The 20,680-nt window shown below is 35.7% G+C and overlaps 4 protein-coding genes, 1 non-coding gene and 1 pseudogene across 12 annotated transcripts; 3 read left to right on the top strand and 3 right to left on the bottom strand.

The window, feature by feature from the left end:
- LOC125589305 lies at positions 1-107 on the bottom strand. The gene has a single exon (XR_007325493.1). It is a non-coding gene; the product is annotated as a small nucleolar RNA R71 (small nucleolar RNA).
- Positions 108-1,002: 895 nt separating this feature from the next.
- On the top strand, positions 1,003-1,935 carry LOC106404358 (annotated as a pseudogene).
- A 944-nt stretch (positions 1,936-2,879) lies between these two features.
- LOC106405710 (ABSCISIC ACID-INSENSITIVE 5-like protein 4) lies at positions 2,880-5,175 on the top strand. Of its 3 annotated transcripts, XM_048761683.1 has the most exons (6): positions 2,880-3,070; positions 3,489-4,260; positions 4,354-4,458; positions 4,529-4,600; positions 4,698-4,727; positions 4,855-5,175. In XM_048761683.1, exons 2-6 carry the CDS (start codon positions 3,544-3,546, stop codon positions 4,924-4,926), a joined length of 996 nt encoding a protein of 331 aa, XP_048617640.1. In that variant the 5' UTR covers positions 2,880-3,070; positions 3,489-3,543; the 3' UTR covers positions 4,927-5,175. The 3 variants fall into 3 exon arrangements, with proteins under 3 accessions (XP_048617640.1, XP_048617638.1, XP_048617639.1); XM_048761681.1 differs by having other exon boundaries at positions 3,489-4,458; XM_048761682.1 differs by lacking the exon at positions 4,855-5,175 and having other exon boundaries at positions 3,489-4,458; positions 4,665-4,708.
- Positions 5,024-8,986, bottom strand: LOC106405709 (probable receptor-like protein kinase At1g49730). 2 transcript variants are annotated; one of them, XM_013846241.3, is made up of 9 exons: positions 8,673-8,986; positions 7,605-8,162; positions 6,875-7,165; positions 6,454-6,715; positions 6,295-6,347; positions 6,146-6,213; positions 5,934-6,023; positions 5,776-5,860; positions 5,024-5,692 (listed from the first exon to the last, which is right to left on the bottom strand). In XM_013846241.3, the coding sequence occupies exons 1-9, from the start codon at positions 8,749-8,751 to the stop codon at positions 5,190-5,192; spliced, it is 1,989 nt and encodes a 662-aa protein (XP_013701695.2). In that variant the 5' UTR covers positions 8,752-8,986; the 3' UTR covers positions 5,024-5,189. The 2 variants fall into 2 exon arrangements, with proteins under 2 accessions (XP_013701695.2, XP_013701696.2); XM_013846242.3 differs by having other exon boundaries at positions 5,024-5,701; positions 8,673-8,982.
- Positions 8,987-10,758: 1,772 nt separating this feature from the next.
- LOC106402989 (phosphoenolpyruvate carboxylase 4-like) lies at positions 10,759-14,487 on the top strand. 4 transcript variants are annotated; one of them, XM_048761679.1, is made up of 12 exons: positions 10,759-11,231; positions 11,322-11,453; positions 11,573-11,640; positions 11,738-12,004; positions 12,213-12,338; positions 12,412-12,513; positions 12,594-12,740; positions 12,928-13,026; positions 13,140-13,228; positions 13,372-13,498; positions 13,593-13,799; positions 13,988-14,487. In XM_048761679.1, the coding sequence occupies exons 1-12, from the start codon at positions 11,111-11,113 to the stop codon at positions 14,051-14,053; spliced, it is 1,551 nt and encodes a 516-aa protein (XP_048617636.1). In that variant the 5' UTR covers positions 10,759-11,110; the 3' UTR covers positions 14,054-14,487. The 4 variants fall into 4 exon arrangements, with proteins under 4 accessions (XP_048617636.1, XP_048617637.1, XP_013699269.1 ...); XM_048761680.1 differs by having other exon boundaries at positions 10,762-11,231; positions 13,992-14,487; XM_013843815.3 differs by having other exon boundaries at positions 10,773-11,231; positions 13,870-14,487.
- Positions 14,488-17,214: 2,727 nt separating this feature from the next.
- On the bottom strand, positions 17,215-18,956 carry LOC106406376 (UPF0725 protein At3g19520). 2 transcript variants are annotated; one of them, XM_013847019.3, is made up of 5 exons: positions 18,746-18,956; positions 18,537-18,668; positions 18,254-18,440; positions 18,067-18,185; positions 17,215-17,980 (listed from the first exon to the last, which is right to left on the bottom strand). In XM_013847019.3, the coding sequence occupies exons 1-5, from the start codon at positions 18,827-18,829 to the stop codon at positions 17,465-17,467; spliced, it is 1,038 nt and encodes a 345-aa protein (XP_013702473.2). In that variant the 5' UTR covers positions 18,830-18,956; the 3' UTR covers positions 17,215-17,464. The 2 variants fall into 2 exon arrangements, with proteins under 2 accessions (XP_013702473.2, XP_013702472.2); XM_013847018.3 differs by having other exon boundaries at positions 18,064-18,185; positions 18,746-18,955.
- Positions 18,957-20,680: the final 1,724 nt, after the last annotated feature.

Here is a 20,680-nt window from a genome sequence, read left to right as displayed (position 1 = left end):
AAGCTGAGAAATGAGATCTCCAGTTTTCAACAGAAAGGCTTGGAAGGCTTCAGTGAAGCCTCGGAGAGATTCAAGGGCTACCAAGCTCAATGCCCACACCATGGTTTCAAGGTTTTTCTTAGAACGAAAGATAATCTGTCTGGTGGCTGCCAAAAATACTTAAAACATAGGTTTTCAGAAGTAAAAACGTGCATAATGAAATGACCAAAAGGCCCTTGAGTAGAAATGAATTCGAGCAAACAGAAAGCGCGCAGCGACCTCCAGTAGTCGCTCCGGGAGGTCGCTCTAGGCTTCGGGAGCGACCTGGAGGGGTCGCTGCGAGACGTCGCTCTGGGTCGCTCTTCGCGAGCGACCTCGCTGTGTCGCTCCGGTCACGTCGCTCCGGGTGATGGAGACGCGAGCGACCTCGCTGTGTCGCTCCGGTCACGTCGCTCCGGGTGATGGAGACGCGAGCGGCCTCGCTGTGTCGTTTCGGTCAAGTCGCTCTGAAAGGGTGTCACAGCGACTTCACGGTGTCGCTCCGGTGAGGTCGTTCCCATGCATTGCTCGTCCAATGATCACCTTTATCACCTCTTTTGAGCTCCAAATGCACCCAAATGTCTCCAAGAACTCCATATGGTACTCCAATACCTGATAAGGACTCATGTATGAAAAATGCAACATAAACATGGCTAAATCCTAGTCTATATGATCAAAATGCACATGGGTGAATGGATAAGACAATTGAAATATGCAAGATATCAATAGGGGGTCGATCGTGAAAGTTGATTGATCGCTTTGAAGTTGTCCGATTAACTAATATGATGTAAACTCTGTTCTGATGGGCTATATCGGAAAGTTATTTGGTTGCTAGGACTAACAGAGGCTGCAAGGCTGGGTACGTCTCAGGCGGAGCTGAAGGACGGTACAACTAGAGCGCCTATTGTCCGGTTTTTGTCGTGCCAACGTGCTATGGAACTTAAGCCTTCCTAGGAGAATACATATCACTTCGAAACGTCGGGTGTCATTTTCAACAGATACCACCAAGATGTAAAATTTTTTATGTTTGTGGTGTGGTTCGACTCAAGGTTGAAACTTTTGCTGATGACATAATGATTTTTTGGATGCATATCAATTAGATTTACGAGGCTACAAACTGTACACTGTACATTGGTAGGGAAAAAATGGCTATGTATGGTTCAGTTGTAACACCGGTGTGGTGCAATGGGGATGGACATGGTAACCAAAGGTGTGCATAATGTTATTGAGTTCCTCAGCGATGATTCCCCTGACATGGATGTGATCAGGATCTCTGGTGAGTTCATTTTGTATGTTATTGGTTTGATTTTAAAACAATGCCTTTTAGCTTAGTGTCATCTTGAGACTTACAAACTTGAAATTTATTGGTCAGATAACTTCTTCTCCGACATTAACAAACCTGCTGCGGTGAACTGCATCGAGGGACATGGCAGTAATTAGAAGAGAGATAGGGAACAAGGTGCTGAAAACGAGTGTGTCTGGCTTGGTGGAGCTTAATATACTCAAGAACCTCACCGTCTATGTTGTTGCAGGCTCTCTAGGTCAATTCAAATCTCATGCCAGCAACATAGTGTTTGATGTATTCATAGCTACTTGCCAAGATCCAGCCCAAAATATGGAGAGCTCTCAAATTGATGGAAGCCATTAATAGCAATCACCGTACCTTCATTATCTCCACCATCACTGAAGATACCATCATAGAGAACCATGGCAAGGTTGTCTAATTTTACTTGTCATCACGTTCATGTATTTCATGAGCACAATGAGAACATTCTTCCAAGCAGTGAAGGTGACGTAGGATTGGCATCATCATCGGCCCCGTCTGTTTTGGGAGACAAGGTCGATGAGGAATGTGCTGCAGCAGATCCTCCAGAGATTTCAGACGTTCAGAACAACTGCAAGCGCTGCCGTGAGTGATTGGAAATATCTATTATATTCCTATCAGCCCGTCAACGTCTTTTCTATGCATTTTTAAAAACTGCTATTATCTTTGTTTCCCATCATAAACTTTGGATATTTTTTCCCTTGCATGTTTTCTCTGTTCGGAGATTTTATTTCTATTTTGGATTATTAATGAAACGTCGACAGGTTCTAACTCATACAAGATTTGTCAGTAGTGTATTTTTTTGGTTTACCTATTTCTGACATTTTTTTGTCCACCATAAACTATTTTTAACAAAGTCGAGTAAAACTCTAAAAATAAATAATTTTGCAACCGTATAATTTTATAAATTTTTCTAGAGTTATTAATTTAAAAAAAAATAATAATTTATTACAATTCTATATTTTTGAAATTAATTTAGGTAAAATAAGAAAATAATTTAATTTATTGTTCGATAAATTGCTTAATTTTTTGAATTCAAATTTTATATTTTGTTTCTTACACTATTTGTTTTATATACTAACAACTACTTAAGTAAATACTAAACAACTTCATAAACTTTATCTTTTGAACATGAAAGCGCTAATAACGCTAATGGTCGATCAAATCATTACGAAAATAATGCATATGAATTCGCCGGTCATTCTTATATCAACTTAATCAAAATGTGTGACTTTCAAATGTTATGTTCATCACCATTATATACAACACGGAAAAACAAAAGTGGAAAAAAATAAACGACAAAATCCCGTATACAAAACTACACAACGATCAATAAGTTATCCGGCTTCGCGGAGCTATACTCCTAGTTAAAATAAAGTGTGAAGAAAACTCCAAACACGATCTGTTTCACCTATTCACCACTCTGAGAAGGCAACAGAATCAACGAGTAATACTTTCACACGTCTCAGCTTCTCATTGGTTACCAGTCAACGTGGATGTCGGCTCAAATAAGTGAATATAAGCTTAACAAATTTAATATAAACTAAACTAAACAGGATATTTATTAATTTACTCTAAAAATTGGAAACAAAATATCTAAAAAACCCTTAAAGAGGAAAAAGCTCACCCCCTTAAAATGGCAGTTTGTGTCGAGGTAGTAGCAAGCACACACTTGTCGTCTCTCTCCCGCAACTCTTCTCGTGTTTCCACAGTCACCAATAACATTAGGTGAGAACTCTTAAACCTATTTATCTTTACATCTGTCTTTGTCTAATCATCCCTTGAACTGTTAATCTTTTTTTTTTTATGGTTTGTCCGATTCATTACATCTGATCTGTTTTTTTTCTTCTTCTTTCTGTATGTAGTAAATAAAGTAGTAGTTATGAAGGAGTAATTACGTGTAGTGGAATAAGAGTTCAAAGTCTTCTTCTTTTTTTTTGGTCCTTCATGAACCGATCCGTCTTTTTGTATTTTCTTGGGTTTCTTGAATTTTATCTTTTGTGTTCATTCAACTTTCAAGAATGGTCAAAGCTTAAAGATTTTTTTTAATTTTAATCTCTTTTTATTATTGGTCTGAAATTGGGTGCTCAGATACACAAATACTTGTATGTAACAAGAGATCAATGGTTTTTTTGCTCTCTTATAGGTAAAAGCTAAAGAGGGTGTGATTCATTTAGTTTCAAGATCTGAAGAGGGAATTGATGGGTACTCACATCAATTTCAACAGCTTAGGAGTAGACTCTTCAGGAGGTAATGGGAGTGACAATAACCAGTCAAAGCCATTGGGGAGGCAGTCTTCGTTATATTCGTTAACATTTGATGAGCTTCAGAGCACATTAGGCGAGCCAGGGAAAGAGTTTGGGTCAATGAATATGGATGAGCTTCTCAAGAACATATGGACTGCTGAGGAAACTACTCAACCCATCATGACAACGACATCCTCCATTGCATCCGTGCAGCAACCAAGTAGTGGCTTTGCTCCAGGAGGAGGGGGTCTTGTGCAGAGGCAAGGCTCCTTGACTTTGCCTAGAACGCTTAGTCAGAAAACTGTTGATGAGGTCTGGAAACACTTGATGTCCAAAGATAGTTGTAACGGGAGGGATGCGCCTGAGAGGCAGGAGACTCTAGGGGAAATGACTTTAGAGGACTTCTTGCTCCGAGCTGGTGTTGTGAAAGAAGATGTTAACTGTAGTCAACAGAACCAAAACAACTGTGTTTCTACCGGTGTGGGAATTGGATTTGGTCAGCCGAATCAAAACAACATATGGTTCAAGGGCAACAATAGTTCTATGATCTTGAATCAAGCACAGCAGCCACATCAACAGCAGCTTCAACAACCACATCAGAGATTGCCTCCAACTATTTATCCAAAGCACGCCAATGTAACATTTTCAGCGCCTGTGATGGGTAAAGTAGGGGTTAGTGTTGCATCTACTTCTCCGGGGGGGACGAATAGTGCAGAAAACAATGCAGCTTGGTCATCACCAGTTCCTTATGTGTTTGGTGGTCAGGGAAGAAGAAGCAATACAGGAGTGGTGGAGAAGGTTGTTGAGAGAAGACAAAAGAGAATGATCAAGAATCGTGAATCAGCTGCTAGATCAAGGGCTCGAAAGCAGGTAAAAGTGTTCATTACCTATTCTTTTTCAAGAACTTTGATATTGATATCGATGTTGGGATTAACCACAGGCTTACACCTTGGAACTCGAAGCCGAGATTGAAAATCTCAAGCAACTGAATCAAGATTTGCAGAGAAAACAGGTGCGTTCTCTACCATTTTTTTGGTTTTTTTCTTACGTCTTCTTAAAGAATCTAGCTGGCTCAGTTCTTTGACTGAGCTTCCCCTATGATGATGCAGGCTGAAATTATGAAAACACAGAAGAATGAGGTAAACAACAACTACCCACAGCAAAAGACTCTTTACATTTTCAGATACTTTTTGTATGTCTGAATGTGCTCTACTGTCTTTTTGATCTTAAGTTTACTGATACGGCTTGTTTAATTTACTGCTAAAGGAACCGTCCAAGCAGCGTCCATGGCTGGCCAAAACGCAATGCTTGAGAAGAACCCTAACTGGTCCATGGTAAGAAGACAAAACACAAGCAAGAAGAGCCTGGTAATGTAGTACAACACCCATCAAAAGGAAGACTCTGGCTTTAACTCCCTCGGACTTGGGACTTGGAAGACAAAAAAAAAAATGTAATAGAAGATAGTTTCTACTGTACAGGAGAGATGCAGACAATGTAGAAATCTTTTGAACTGAATCTACTTAAAAGAGTGCAGAGTATGAGAGAGCTTTCAATATGAATTCATAAATGTTATATTTATATGTGAAACTTAAAGATTTAACTCAGAAAGAGAGTCCATTTACTGGAGAGTGAGGTACACTCTGGCTGCAAAGCGACTTGGACGATGATGAACCACCAATGAATCGGTTATTATTGCTTCTTTGAAACCTCAAAACGGTTCTCTGCATAGTATCTTGCCCCACCTCTTCATCAACAGCTTTAGCAAATTCGCTATGCAACAGATCATAGCTTTCACACAGCATCCTCAACACTTGCTTAATCGATGGCCTAGACCGGCCTTCTTTCTCAGTACACATTCTCACAACCGTCACAACAGCTTCAAGCTGTCTCTCTCCATTATCATCATCGTCAATGGAGTCTTTTATCCTCGGGTCTACTAGATCCTTGTGTCTTGATTTAGTCACTAGAAACCGCTGAGACGTTTCAACAAGGTTCCTACCTTCATCAACAGCTCTTCTTCCCGTTATAATCTCCAGCAACACAACTCCGTAGCTGTACACATCACTCTTCTCTGTCAGCTCTTGTGTCACCACATACTCTGGATCTACATAACCTGAAAAATTAAAATTCAGTTTCCATCAGAAGTAGTCATGTTGTTTTGTTTTGTTATGTATCTCTCTTCTTAACCTGGAGTTCCATGAATATCAGTATTCACAGGCTCAAAACAAACAGATCCATCTCTAGACGAATGTGCAAGGCCAAAATCTGAAAGCTGCACCAAGAAAACATTATTTAAAACAAGTTGAATGGTTTCTATAACATAGATAATGAGTGAGGGTGCATACTTTAGCTACAAATTTATCATCCAGTAGTATATTGCTTGATTTAATGTCTCTGTGGCAGAGAGGTGGATCACAGTAGAAATGAAGATATTCCTGGAGAATAGAACATAGTTGCAGCCAAGAATCAAAAACTGTAAGACACTCATAATTAAACTTAAAAGGGTATATCAGTTTACTAGAGGAAGTGTATGTGGGAAAGGCTATGGAATGCGTACCAAAGCATTAGCCACATCAATAGCTATTTTCATTCTTGTTTCCCAACTAAGTGGAGGCTTCTCTGTAGCTGCATTGGAGAGAGAGAAAATAAGAGAAGTTACAACACCACGAATCTTTTATGCTTAACATAGAAGAATCATATACATACAATGTAGATGATCTTTTAAGCTCCCATTTTCCATGTACTCATAGATGAGGAACCTGAAAGATTGTAGGACAAAAAAAACGAAGATGAGCATACTTTTTTAAACTTTTTTACGTTTTAGATAAATGCAGAAGGGAGAGAAAACAATGTGTGTTTCTTCACCTTTCTTTCTTTTCAATGCAAAAGCCTTTCAAGTCAACGAGGTTACGGTGATGGAGCTTAGCCAAAAGCTCTATCTCTCTGCAGAAATCTTGTTTAGATTGTTCAGAGGCTTTGTTCATTCTCTTTACAGCTGCAACCAATCCATCGCTGAACTCGGCTTTGTAAACAGTCCCAAAACCTCCATGACCAATCACTGTGTTGAACTCTTTTGTTGCAGTTGTCATTTCCTTGTAGCTGAACTTTTGGAAAGGAGAAGAATCATCTACAGAAAAAAACGAAACCACATCATGTAATATTAGTTTCGTCCTATCAGTCATTCCAAATGGGGACTTCTGACACAATGGTCAGGGTCCTTTCTAGTCTATCAATTTATCATTCATATGATTTAATGTAATGAAAGTACACATGTTGTTTTTCTCACCTTGATGAATCTTGAATACAGGCCGGGGAGAAGGACGTGTTTTTGCTGATTTTCTATCCAAACTCTCAGATTCATCGAGTTCCCGGTTCTTTCTACGGATAAGAATCACCAGAACCACGAGCATCGTAAGAGAAACAGCCGTAACAACAATCCCAATGGTTGGAAGCAATGTTAAGTGATATGGATTGTTGCTTTCACTTGAAGAAGTCATTGGAGAATCACTCTTGCTTGGGACATCAGCATCAATCACGCTTGGAGACGGTCCTGGACTCTCCATAGGTGGAAATGAGACTGTCCACATACGAACCAAATCATAAAAAGATACAAACCTGAATGTGATGATGGTAAGAAAATTATACTTTCTGTGTTTCATTTTTAATTTAGTTTTAGATTTGTGCACAGAAATTAAGAGAAATATTTAATTTTCTATATTTTCTAAATAAAAATGTCATTAAGTATACACCTAACTATCTTTCAACTAATAAAAAATACTTAATCTGTTCCATAATATAAGATGTTTTGCTTAAATGCACAAAGATTAAGAAACTTACCTTGTAGGAAATAAAATTATTAAATTATATAAATTAAACATAAATTAACCAATCATAAATAATTTAGTAAAATGTTATTGGGTTAACCAATTTTCAATAAAGTTAGAGTACTTGAAAAATATCAAAACATCTTATATCTTGGAACCGAGGGAGTAAACCGGAAGGAGTAACCGTCTAACCTGAAGGGACAACACTAAGCTCTGTCACTTGAAAGAAACAACCAAGTAGTTCAAGAGCCGAAGCATCGTCCATACGGCTTGCTAATGTTGCGTAAGTCGCATCACGACAAGTACTCAGAGTAACGTTATTAGTCTCCGCACCAACTAGATTACGAAGGTAAGTGATACCAGAGTTCAAACACTTCCTGCACTGGTTCACCGGAGAAAGCGGGCCCCTGCAGTTTCTTGTAACGTGTCCAAACGTTGGAGACTGGTGCATTTGCGTTACAGTGGTCCGGCCTTCGCAGCTGTACGTGACCAGGATCTTGGTTCCTAACCCGCAGAAGCTAGTCGCGTTTCTAGGGACTCCATAGAGCTCCATTGTTTTGGAGATGGAGGCAACGCAGGTTTCGGATAGATCCGATGTGACTCCGAGATTGTTTGATATGTTGGCGTAACGAGCCACGGATATAGCAACGAAAGCGTTCATGTAGCGGCAGCATTTGCCTCTGTTGGTTATGTTGGAGCAGACAGAAGCTACTAGAGTGAAGTTTGATGAAGTGAAATCTAATGGACAATCTGCAGACACACAGTCACACAGACAACAAAGCAGTAAAACCTTAGTGTCTGAAACAGAGAAGCAAGAACAGAGATTTGCCTCAAAATCTAGAAAGATAATGTAAAAGTTTCAAGCTTTAATCACTGCTTCAACAAAATTAAAGTTTTTTTCTTTTTTTGGTCACAAACAAAATTAAAGTTTTTTTTTTGTTCAAACAAAATTAAAGTTTATATAACTGATTTTACTCATGGAAATTTAAAATTTTATTCTTTTACAAAAAAAAAAACTTAAAATTTTATTTATTTTTCAAGATCTGTTTTCAATCCAAAACAGAGTATTTGCATGTAAGCAACTCATCAAAATTCAAACTCTAGTACAAGAAAGCAACAAAATTTTGAAAACCCAGAAGCTCAAAATCTGATTTTGATGAAAAGGACCACCATATTATCTTTTGATTTTAGAAGAGGACAAAATTAGAAAAATAAGCTTTTTGAGAGAAGCAAAACAGAGGAAAAATTGGAAAGACAAACCTGCAGCCATTAGTGAAGACAGTTGGGTTCCAAGTAATGCAATTAATGCTAACAAGAAAGCTTGACTATTCACCACCATAGCCAAAACCAAACCAGAGAGAGAGAGAGAGAGAGAGAGAAAAGAGAGAGATTATAAAAAGGGTTAATAGAAGGTCCTGTGATATGGCATTCGAGGGTCTGTATACTCTCTCTCACTAGACAAGGAAAGAGACAAAGAATCACAACTCTCTTATTCAATTCGTGATGATAAACGACGAAATGTTTTTAAAGAAGTCCCTAACTTATCATTTCATCTCGTCCTCATCCAATATGAAATGAATAAAACATCCTCACTTTCTTTTATGTTCTGACAAATTATGTTATAAGATTAGTTTCTCTCATGTGAAGTTTTCTTTGATTGGTTCAAACCAACATTAGTGCGTATTTAGTAGGATTAACAGAAGTTTGAAATGGGAACTCGCATGGTAAGAGTTATTCTCTAGGTTCACCGACCAATATGATTTTGTTATTTAATATTTGATATTTTTTTAAAAAAAAAAATATTGTCAAATTATATTTTTTTTTAAATTAAAAGGTAAAAAGAAATAAATAAAAAATAGTAGTAATTACAAAAAAAGAAATAAATAAAAAATAGTAGTAATTACAAAAAAAAAATATTATAACGTCGTCAGCAAAATATTAAACCCTAAATCCTAATCCCTAAACCCTAAATCCTAAACTCTAAACCCATGGGTAAACCCTAAATTCTCGTATAAATTTTAAACTCTAGGATAAATCTTAAACTCTAAATCAAAATCACTAAACACTAAAACACTCAAGGATTTAGGGTTTATGATTTAGGGTTTGGGGATTAGGATTTAAAATTTATGGATTAGGATTTAGGGTTTAGTGTTTTGCTGACGACGTTAAAAAGATTTTTTTAATTTTTTTTTTTCTGTAGCTGCTATTTTTTTTTTTTACTTTTTTATTTTAAAAACATAATATAAATTGATAATATTTTATTTTCTTTTTTAAAAGATATCGAATTTGAAATAATGAAATTTTATTGGCTGGTGAACCCAGAGATTCATCCTAGGAGGTGAACCTAGGAGGTGAACCAAGGATGAACCCAAGAATAACTCGCATGTTAATTATCATAATCTATTGTATGATTATGTCTCATGCAAGTTGCTCATAACAATTATTATGTATCTAACTAAAACAGTTAATTTTAGTATTTGTTTTTTTTTAGAAAAGGAAGATTATAGCTTTGTCCTTTTCTTGGAGAAGAAGGAAGGTATTGGTTGTTTAAAGAAAAGAAAAATAAACATTTATTTCAAGTGTTTGAAGAAGAGAAAGCGACACAGTTAGGATAAAATGGATAATGGATTCGAGGGATACTAATCCTAAATTATCCTAATTTTGGTTTTGAAAAAAAAATTATATAACAAATTCGAAAAGAAAAAATTGAGAAATGAAAGAAGCAGTGTGAACCTAAATGCTCTACATAGCGGTGGTGGGGGTCACTCACATGTGTACACCCTGGCATATCACAGGCCTCAACCGCAACATTTTCTGTTTGATGTTTGATTTTTACAACATTTTTTCTGTGTTTTTTTTGACATCAACATTGTTTTCTGTTTTTAAAATTCTCATTTTTTCGAGAGTTGATTACCTTTAATACACATTTTGAGTTTCTCTTATTTTTTTGTCTTTTATCTCAAAATCTAAAATATATTAAATAAAAATAATTATCATAATAAATTATATATAAAATTCTCTATTTTTTAAAATCCATTTTCATATATGTATTTTAACTTGTAAACAAAATTAATTGTGGACGTGGACTCTAAGCTTGGATAGTAGAGTTATACACTAATTGTGGACATGGACACCTTAACAAAGAGGTCATTGGCTTATACTTTTAAGAGTTTGTTCTTCGTTATAGTTTCCGGGAAGAAGAAACTCAGATAACCATGTTTCCACCGTTACTCTCACCGTCACCGGCACCGCCGGTACCATCACCACGATCAAATTTTGGTTTTAACTCGTTAAAGGTCTCATCTTTCGATCTGCTGGAAACTTCCCCGTGACCAAACCATAGCTCTCGATCTCCGATAAAACAGCTCGATCAGAGCTGTCTGATCAGAGATCGAGAGCTAGTTGGTTGAATTGGATGTGGTCACATGGTAAATCTTCAACATCCAAAAATGAGATTTTGAGCGAGTTGGAACCGCTCGTGGTGGTGGCCTCGGCGGTGCCGGTGACGGTGGGAGTAACAGTGTAAATGTGGTTATGTGGGTTTTTCCTTTCTGGAGACTATGGCGAAGAATAATCTCTTAAAGGTATCAACCAACGACCTCAGTGTTAAGATGTCCATGTCCACAACTAGTATATAACTTGCGGACACACGATTGGCTTTTATCATAAACTTCCAGGTCACGAAAGAAGTATCGCTTATGTCTAGGTGGATGGCTATCGATCTGTACATAAGAGAGATTGATAGCTTAAGATTTGAACTGTCTATGAATCGATGCAGCGATAGATTGTCAAGATTGGCAGATGAGATTCTTGAAAAAGGTAAGCTTCTGGGAGACAGCTCATGACTCATATTTTTCTTGATTCTTGAGAGAACAAATGTTGAAGCTGTTTTTTTTTTGCTCTCATCAGAAATTTCTGCCCAAGAAGATATTGAAAGTTGGGGTACGAATGTAGGAAGAAGCCAACCAAAATTTCCAAACCAGCAGGGCTTATCCCTACCCACTCAACTTCCACCTAGAGCTGACCTTCCCTTATGTGCTGGTACAGGATTTCATGCGTAGAATATTCTCTTATAAACGTTTTGAACATACAATCATGCATATAGACTTTGTTCTACATTTACGCTTCATCTTACTAAGTATCTGATATCTCACCTGCAGAATGTGGTGAATCACAGTATCCTAAGCTTGAAGTTCCTGTGACAGATTATATTCCACTCAGTCGCCAGGTGAAGCATTCGTTTTAGAGATGCATATTAAAGATACTCTGGCTGTGTTTGTATGTACTTGATAGTTTTCTTGATTTTCTTCCTTAAAATAGGATAGGATGTTCAAGGCATTTCAAGTGATGGATATGGCCCAAATTTGCAAATAAAGACAGGAAATGGAAATTCCGTCAACTCTAATGGTTCTCAGCAAACTATTACTCCACGAGGTTCTTCCTCCTCGAGTTCACAACTTCTGCTTCAGAAGAAACTACTTGCTGATTCTCAGATTGGGAGGACCAGCTTTCAGAAGCTATTAGAACCAACTCCACCTAAACGAGCTGGAATTGCTCCTTATCGGATTGTTCTTGGGGAAGTTGAGGAAAAGGTGCAGATCCTTACTCCTTTTTCTCATTAAGCTGGAGTAGCATCGCCAAAGATGTGAAAGAGTTCATGTTTATATCTCCAAAGGCATTTATCTTTAGCTACTGCTTAACTTATTTGCTAATATTGTCAATATCAGAAATTTATAACCATATTGATAAACTGTATATTCTCGCTTAAAGCCACTCACTTGTAATGATCTGTGATTACAGCTTTTGAAGACAAGAAGGCTTCTGGAACTTCTTCTTGAGGGTCTTCCTTGTGAATATGATCCTTGGGATTACTATGAAACATCAGACCAACTTTTGGAACCACTACTTCTCTGCTATGAATCTCTGGTAGGATCTTGCTCCATGCAAATTTACTGCCCATTAAATATCTTTACCTTACTTAAAATTACTATTTTCTCAGCATTCATCTGATTCCGGAGTTCTAGCTGATGGCCGGCTTGCTGATTTGATCCGTAGAGTTGCTACTTTCGGCATGGTTTTGATGAAACTTGATTTACGACAGGTGATGTTTTTTTTTGGGGCTTATTGTTTTGGCTCCTTAATTTTCTGTTATTTCTGTCTGATCTAAGATTAATTAATCAGGAAGCTGCAAAGCATTCCGAAGCTTTGGATACTATTACAACATACTTGGACATGGGCACATATAGTGAATGGGATGAAGAGAAGAAGCTCGAGTTTTTGACAAGAGAACTGAAAGGGAAACGTCCTCTTATTCCCCCAAATATTGAGGTCAGCGAGATCTCACCGTGGGTTTCTTTTTATGTTCAACTTGCAACTTATTTTATTGTAACCAAATGGAGTAATCAATAACTTGAATGTTTATGCGTTTACTTCAAGGAAACCCAGTATGATACAAAAGTGATCTCCTGTACGTTATGTTTGCAACGCAGTCATCAAAATCACTGAACTGTTGCAGGTCGGTCCTGAAGTGAAAGAAGTACTAGACACTTTCCGAGTTGCTGCTGAGTTAGGAAGTGAATCACTGAGAGCTTACGTGATTTCCATGGCTTCAGACGTATGATAGATTTGAGTCTTTTACCGTCACCTCTTTGCTGAGGCCAATGTCTACAAGTAACTATTTTGGATCCGCAGCGAAAATGATGCAAACTAATTTGTTGCTACTTGTAGGCAAGTGATGTCCTCGCTGTGGAACTTCTACAGAAAGATGCCCGACTTGCCGTCAGTGGTGATCTGGGAAGACCATGTCCTGCTGGAACGTGAGTGTAATTTTTTGAAGGAACACTACATTCTTTATCATTTTGCATGTCTGCCTACTTTCATAATGGCTGCTGTGTCTCTGTTTTATATGTTTTGATGACATAAGTAGTTGATATGCTGATTTGTTTTTGTTACATGATAGACTGCGAGTGGTTCCTCTTTTTGAAACGGTGAAAGACTTAAGAGGCGCTGGCTCCGTGATAAGGAAATTGCTTTCAATTGACTGTTACAGAGAACACATCGAAAAGAACCACACTGGACACCAAGAGGTAGATATACTTAGTTTCAACCAAATCCATCTTTGTAGGCTGCGCCTGTTGTACTACCTTAAAACCCTTGAAAACATAACATATGTGTGCGCAGATAATGGTTGGATATTCTGATTCTGGAAAAGATGCTGGTCGCTTTACTGCAGCATGGGAACTATACAAAGCCCAGGAGGATGTCGTGGCTGCTTGCAATGAATTTGGCATCAAAGTTACATTGTTTCATGGACGAGGAGGAAGTATTGGCAGAGGTGGTGGCCCAACTTATCTCGCCATACAATCCCAGCCTCCAGGTTCTGTGATGGTGAGTTAAATCCATAAGCCGCTACACATTTTCACCCACATTTTCACAAGACACAATGCATATATTTTAGGTGTAACAACATAAACAATAAGGTTTCAAGAGGAACTAACCTTAATCTACTTACTGCTAATGAAACCGGGCAAACAATACACTTAGCTTTTTTTAAGAGAGAATTGATGACACAAAAGCCAGGGAGGAGCTGGAGTTTGGGAATGTCTACAAAACCATATCGCTTCTCCATTTGCATAAGCTAAGGGGGACTAATTCTCTGCCAGATTGTCCTACCATACTCTGCTGCAGGACAAATCTCTGCTCAATTTCAACGTCCTACACTGAGACGCTTCTTGAGATTCCAGTCAAATTCTGTTCAGTTCAATACTCAAAACTCATCATCATGCTTGCATTTTACACCCTCTCACATACTATTACAGGATTCTCAGCCCTCTATAAAACATACATTAGACATCCACAATTTCTCAATCAATTTGAACGAGGAGAGATACAACAAAAGAGACAGAGGATCAGTTGGATATGTGTGTTTGGATTACCAGATTGCATGATCTAGTGGCTAGGCTTCAGTCTTGTTGTGTTCCATCAAGTGTCTTCTTGAAATGCTATCTATACTACTTAATTTTACTTATTTGTCATATTTTCAATAGTTTTTTTTAGTAATTTTGTTTATTTGTCAGATTTTTAATTTATTTTAAATAATCTCTATAGTATAATTTAAACTTAAAATTTGATTATTTAGTCATATAAGTTTAATATATATTTGTTAGTACAACTTTTCCCTTTATTTGTGTGACAGCTCATAAATTAGCTGAGCAGGTGGAAAAAAACATAACAGTTAAATTCCTGTGTTTATTTCTGTAGATATATACTAATAATTAATAATAAAATTATATTTAAAAATGATCACTATGTTTTTTGAACAATTTAATACGCAAAAACATTGGTTTCCAAAGTCGGTGTTACTTCCGTTAAACTGAAAAAGTAGAGACCCAATCTTATATTACAATTATAATTTTCAATATAGCATAAGTAGTTGTCAAATTGTGTTATTGGTATAATTATATTTGATTAAGTTTAAACCTTAAATGATAATATATCTAAAGTAAACTTATTATAATAATATTTGATTAAGTTTAACCTTAAATGCAGACGTATCTGAAGTACATCTACTGTGGGAAATTTATTTTTATAAAACATAAATTTGTTTTATTATTTTATATAGGAATTAAGGAATGTATTTTCTGTATTGGTTTGGATTAAGAATCATGATATCATTAGTTAAAAAAATATACATATTTATTTGATATCCAATTATAAATTAATATAATAAAATTTGGCTAACAAATAAAATGTGTTTTAGAGTATGAGATAATTCATACATATATTGTGTTGTTATCGTAAATGATTATTTTTTCAATCATAAAAGTTAAAATTAATTATCTCAAGATTTTTTTTATTTTATTTTACTAATTATCAAAATTAAATTCAGTTTCCTACCATCCCAAATCATTCAAAAAATTCAACTTTAGAATATTACTAATTTTTTTAGTAAATAGTAAAAAAATTAAATAATCAAATTTTATATTTTTAAGTTTACTACCGGTAAAAAAGGCCAAACAAATTCTTATTCGGAAAATATTTTTTTGATTAAATTCTATATTGATTAATCAAAGAATAAAAGGGCATTTACAAATGGAAGTTGGAGTCTAGATCAATTAAGAGCTAGAAAAAATAAAAAAAATTTGAATCATCTCGAGTACACTTCGAACCATCGACAGAGCAACCCTTCCAATTTATGAGAGCCTGTATACTTCAAAGAGCAAATCCTATTTCTGATTGCTTTATCAATGCGCCGTAACATAGTGTCCGTAGTCAAGCAAGCACCCTGATGTCTTCTCGAATTTCTTTCCTTCCAAGTAACATACACAGTAGTGTGAAAAACCATCTTAAGGAATATGACATCCAGGTTGTTATGACGCCGACTTCTCAAGGAAGCCACCGTGTAGACCAGTCCCGAGATACTGCTGTTCCGAGTAGTGAGACTGTTAGAGTAGACTAGATTGTAAAAGTGATTGGGCAAGCCAAAAACAAGTGATTCCTGCTCTCTTCTCGTGCCCCACAATACACACAGCCCTGTGTGATTCCCCATGCCCTCATACGAACACCCGTCGATAAACGATCCTTGAAAGTCAGCCACACAATGAAAGCATGTCGTGGAACTCTTTGAGGGAACCAGACGAGATTACTCCATGATACCTCCTCCCCCCCTTTCGCGTATCTGATCCCAAGTTCTCAGTGTAGAAAAGTGGTCTTTGTATACGTTAACATCGTGTCTCCATTGTGTAGCGTCCTTCAGTGAACCTGGTGTAGGCTTCTATGCATTCTCAATCTCATCATAGACAGTTCCATACAATTCGGAAAATATTTTGTTTTAACACCGGAAATTTTTTATCATTTCAGATGAGATGTAGGCAATTTCATGTTGTCTATGTTTTTCTGATGAATATTAATAAAATTTAATGTCACATGTTATGAAAAAGATGGATTATTTTCCCCCAAAAATACTAAAATTGAAGAGAGATTTTCCAAAAGATTATATACTTTGTGTTTCTATTTTTTTTCTAAATTCAATAAAAATTATATTTATTTTGATAGACAACTTTGTCATGTATAAATAATTTCATGTTCGATTTTTTTAGAACATAAATAATTTTTTATGCTGATCTTTGAATTAATATTTATGTATTAATAAATATCCGTAAGAGAATTATGTTGGTTGTGTGGGCTACATACCTAGTCAATAAATAAACAAAAAAAGGAACTGAATACTTTTCTGGAGAATTGCATCTACATTTCTCAGGTGTAAACTTATCCCAAATTGCTTGTGTCTGTAAATACACTTCCTCTTCATCGGTCTATTTTGTTTATAGCCGAGTATTTTTCCTTTATTCTTCTTAAATAAATGTAGCATCTAACCTATCTTTTAACCAAGTAGACCGAGTTCAGCTTTTGATGGGCACTGTTCGAGTGATATGTAATTCATCTCCAACATAAACCATAGAAGTCCTTCTCCTAAATCTATCAGTAACGGTGTAGAAATGATTGCTCACATACTTTTCATTATGTGATACTTAATTGCATTGGGATGTTCTGGTGGGTGATAAAGTGACATGCTTGCTGCACAGTATAACTTGTGAAATCCAAAAAATCTTCTGCAGAGTAAGTTGGTTGGCACCATCATAGCTGCACGTGTATCACTTGGAGGGACGAAAGTAAGTAGTTATAAGCATTAACTAGCTGAAACCAACATGATTAGTTGTTTGACTCACTCATTTGGTTGCTCTGTTGTTGTGCAGTCTCTCCCTGACAAAACAAAAGAGTTTACTCTAAAAGACAACCTATATGTATCCCAAAACAAATAATTAACAAGGAACGCATATACTAGTCGATACAATTTGCAAATAGAAATGAAAAAGGAAAATTAAACCGTCTGACAACCACAGGAATGTCTCCCATTCTTGCTTGTGTTGTCAAATTATTCCAGCAGAAGCCACACATAAAGAAAAAAAAGAAGTCAATCCCACTTAATACACCAACTTTATTTGTGGTTTATTATTATTATTATTGTTATCTGAAGACAGGGGCCACTGTACTTAGAGGACAGTTTCGCACTCTGATTCTTTTCCTTTTTTGGTAAAATCATCTCTGAACGTGAATTGGCTCAAGAAAAACTCCATGGATCTCGTCTTGGGCACACGACGAGACAAGGTAAGGCCACTGTGTCTGTATGCCTTGAGCCGCCACCTAGGAGTATACAACAGCCACGGTTTGAAACGCAAAAGTTGTTTGTTACTCTTTTTTTGTATAATACCCAGGTTTTGGCCCACTAGACTGAAGGATCCCATGCCCTCATTGAAGAATCTTCTGACTACAGCTACGCGATCAACATCCTTACCAACTCGAGCCTCGCACGAGTCCTTGTATCTTATGTAGACAATTGCAAATAAGTCGAGTCCCTCTTGGGTACTAGTAGTATCTATAGCTACTTTGACAATCTTCAAGTTGGACACAAGATGGTTCTCAAGGGTGTCCCTATTCGACGCGGCAACTGCGAGTTCCAAGTATAGACGAATCCAATCATCATTCTCTCGCAACTCTGACTTCTTCAGCTGCAAGAAAACATATTAAAAATCACGAGAAGAAAAAAAAACCAAAAAGCAAAGGTACAATGTAAGGGTTGGGGTAGTCTCACAACGTAACATCTCTTTGATTTCTTAAAAGGATTCTTGGGCGGCCACTCAGGAAAGGTATGGAGCAAGTCTTCCACAGGTTTGTGATCACTGCTTTTCTTGATTCCACATATGTGGGTTTCGCCTATAAAAGATCAAAATCAGCAATGTGATAGACTTGTTGTTTTACCAAAAAAAAAAAAAAGAAATTACCAAGAGGTCTAGCAGTACAGCATTCCAAAACCAATTCGCCATAGCGTAGTTCATTAACTCTAGTCTGAAAAGTTTGAAGCAACTGGGTAGCTGGATCAATAGCTACCAAAGTTATGTAGTAAGAGGAATTAACAGAACCCATGGACTTGTTGTATTTCTTAACGCTACTGGGCTGTAAGTTTTTCCCCTAATTGATCAAGAAAGAAACAAATCGATTGGGCTAATAGCGTGTGTGTATATATATATATATATAGATAAATAAAGCAAGGGGTGGTTATAATACCTGGACCAAATTGTAACGATGAAGGCCTAACTTAGCATAAAGGAGGATTAAGGGGGAACAAGTATCATTACAGATGTGTTCAGTTAGTCCAGGAGCAGAGTCTGGTACTGGAAGACCACTGACATCGAACCCCTATGGCGACGACGACCCATTAATTAGTCATGTAACCAACCCCTAGAAGCATAGAAGTAACAGTTAAAGAATATTACCTCGGATTTATTCACTTCTTTCATATAGCTCCTCCTAAGGCGATCAACCTCCTTCCTTGGATACCCAGACAAGAAAGCAACCATCGTCGAGCCGCTGATGCTTTTTTTTTATTTATTCTTCTCCTCTTCTTTTGGTCGACTTAGGGTTGTCCCTCTAGAGATACGAGATGATAGATATACTCCACCTCTGGGTTTCAATTGGGCCCAATCTTTTTTTTTTTCCTAACATTATCATCATCTATCTAGTTAGAATTGTTAAAATTGTTATTACTCTTAATAAATTATCTTTTTGTTTTTTTTTTTCAAAAATTAAATTTTATCCAATCAATATTTATATTTAGCTCTTGTTTTATATAGTCTATTTTATTTGCCAATCAATATTTTATTATTATTATTATATTGGATAATACGTTTTTTAATTCAGTTTTTTATTTTATTTGAATTTGTTTTTCATTTTGTTTTTCAAAATATAAAAATGAAACTATTTTAAAAGTTTTTATTTTACATTTCTAGTATTTTAATTTTTTTTTTAAATCCTAAATCCCACCCAGTATCTAAATTCTAAATCTAGCTTAGTAAATGTATGGGGTATAGTGTCCATTCTACATATTTAATAAAATATTTTAGTCATTTTAATTTTTTGGGCTACATTTCTTATTAAAAAAAAATTGGGTCATCCTAGAAAAATTTTCATTAATTTATTTATGGTTTAAATATATAATATAAACTTTTACAGTCGATAATCATGAGTTATGTTTTGATGTCGTATCATTGATATGAATCTTGGTTTAAGCATATTGATCAAAATTAATAATTTACAAGGATCACACGAATAAATGCCGTAATTCACGAAACAGAGGTATTTTATAATTATAACTAATTCATACACAATAACCGAATACTTTTGTCTATAAATACTGCATATTTTATTCCATCCATAAATCGATTTTCTTCCTATGAATTCTAGTCTCAATAAGAATGCTACTTCTTATCTCTATTTTTTTTTGTTAACCACATTCATTCAAGTGTAGACTTCAGCCAATTGATTATTACAACTAATGAAAATAGTATGTCATGATATTCTCTTTATTAGAATATAAACTTTTTAACACTTTTTAATTTTGTTATTTGAAAAATTCAATTTTAACACTTTTTAATTTACAAGTCTATTCTATTTCAGTTTTATATGTTATAATTTAATATTTTCAAAATTTTAACACTTTTTAATTTATGTTATAATTTAATATTTTCAAATTTTAATTTATTAAAAAGATTATAAATATGTGTTCTGGTTTATAACTGGATTTGTGTTTATTGATTAGGATTTTAAGTGTAGTAATTAGCGGTTGAGATTGAGTTTAGTATTTAAAGGATGTGGAAATCTGTGTGAGATCTATAAATAAAATAACAACTTGAACCATGCTCTATTTGCAGTGGCATACCATTTTACTCTGTATATCAAAATGTAAGCTTAGTACTATTCTAATTTTATTAAACAAAATAGAAAAAAATTTCTATATTACAAAACAAAATAAAAAACTGTAGTAAATGGTGTTAAAATTTATCTATTTTAATCAAGGGCGGAGGCATCTGTAGGAGAGGGGGGGGGGGGGGGGGGGGGGTCACCTGACCTCTATAGATTTATGCCAAAAAGAATTTTACATGCATTTGAAAACAATTTTCATTAAAATAGCGTAAATCAATTTGGAAACGATTTTTGGCATAAAATAGTGTGGAACTTTACATGCATTTGAAAACAATTTTTGAACCATTTTAGCTCACAAGGTTAAATGTGTTTTAGATTGGATATATATCGAAAATATTATTTGGGAATATATATATGCGTAAATCACTTTAACCTATTCAATATTTATATTATTTTAATTGATGTAAAAAATATTAAAATTCGTTTATATTTTTTAATTGACCCCAGTC

The sequence above is a fragment of the Brassica napus genome, chromosome C6 (assembly GCF_020379485.1).
Source record: "Brassica napus cultivar Da-Ae chromosome C6, Da-Ae, whole genome shotgun sequence".
Taxonomy (NCBI): Eukaryota; Viridiplantae; Streptophyta; class Magnoliopsida; order Brassicales; family Brassicaceae; genus Brassica; species Brassica napus.
Note: the sequence above shows the minus strand (reverse complement) of the source record. Positions and strands in the feature narration are given on the sequence as shown.

Excerpts from the sequence above, each read along its gene's own strand:
- LOC106405709 (XM_013846242.3), bottom strand. The coding sequence starts at position 8,751 with ATGGTGGTGAATAGTCAAGCTTTCTTGTTAGCATTAATTGCATTACTT. Across the intron at positions 6,024-6,145 it reads TTGATGTGGCTAATGCTTTG|GAATATCTTCATTTCTACTG; the intron begins GTACGCATTCCA and ends TCTATTCTCCAG. Across the intron at positions 5,702-5,775 it reads TGATATTCATGGAACTCCAG|GTTATGTAGATCCAGAGTAT; the intron begins GTTAAGAAGAGA and ends TTAATTTTTCAG.
- LOC106406376 (XM_013847018.3), bottom strand. The coding sequence starts at position 18,829 with ATGGTTGCTTTCTTGTCTGGGTATCCAAGGAAGGAGGTTGATCGCCTT. Across the intron at positions 18,441-18,536 it reads ATCGTTACAATTTGGTCCAG|GGGAAAAACTTACAGCCCAG; the intron begins GTATTATAACCA and ends TTGATCAATTAG. Across the intron at positions 18,186-18,253 it reads CTGTACTGCTAGACCTCTTG|GCGAAACCCACATATGTGGA; the intron begins GTAATTTCTTTT and ends GATCTTTTATAG.
- LOC106402989 (XM_048761679.1), top strand. The coding sequence starts at position 11,111 with ATGTCTAGGTGGATGGCTATCGATCTGTACATAAGAGAGATTGATAGC. Across the intron at positions 11,454-11,572 it reads TGACCTTCCCTTATGTGCTG|AATGTGGTGAATCACAGTAT; the intron begins GTACAGGATTTC and ends TCTCACCTGCAG. Across the intron at positions 12,005-12,212 it reads TTGGGGAAGTTGAGGAAAAG|CTTTTGAAGACAAGAAGGCT; the intron begins GTGCAGATCCTT and ends CTGTGATTACAG.
- LOC106405710 (XM_048761681.1), top strand. The coding sequence starts at position 3,544 with ATGGGTACTCACATCAATTTCAACAGCTTAGGAGTAGACTCTTCAGGA. Across the intron at positions 4,459-4,528 it reads GATCAAGGGCTCGAAAGCAG|GCTTACACCTTGGAACTCGA; the intron begins GTAAAAGTGTTC and ends GATTAACCACAG. Across the intron at positions 4,728-4,854 it reads TGAAAACACAGAAGAATGAG|GAACCGTCCAAGCAGCGTCC; the intron begins GTAAACAACAAC and ends TTACTGCTAAAG.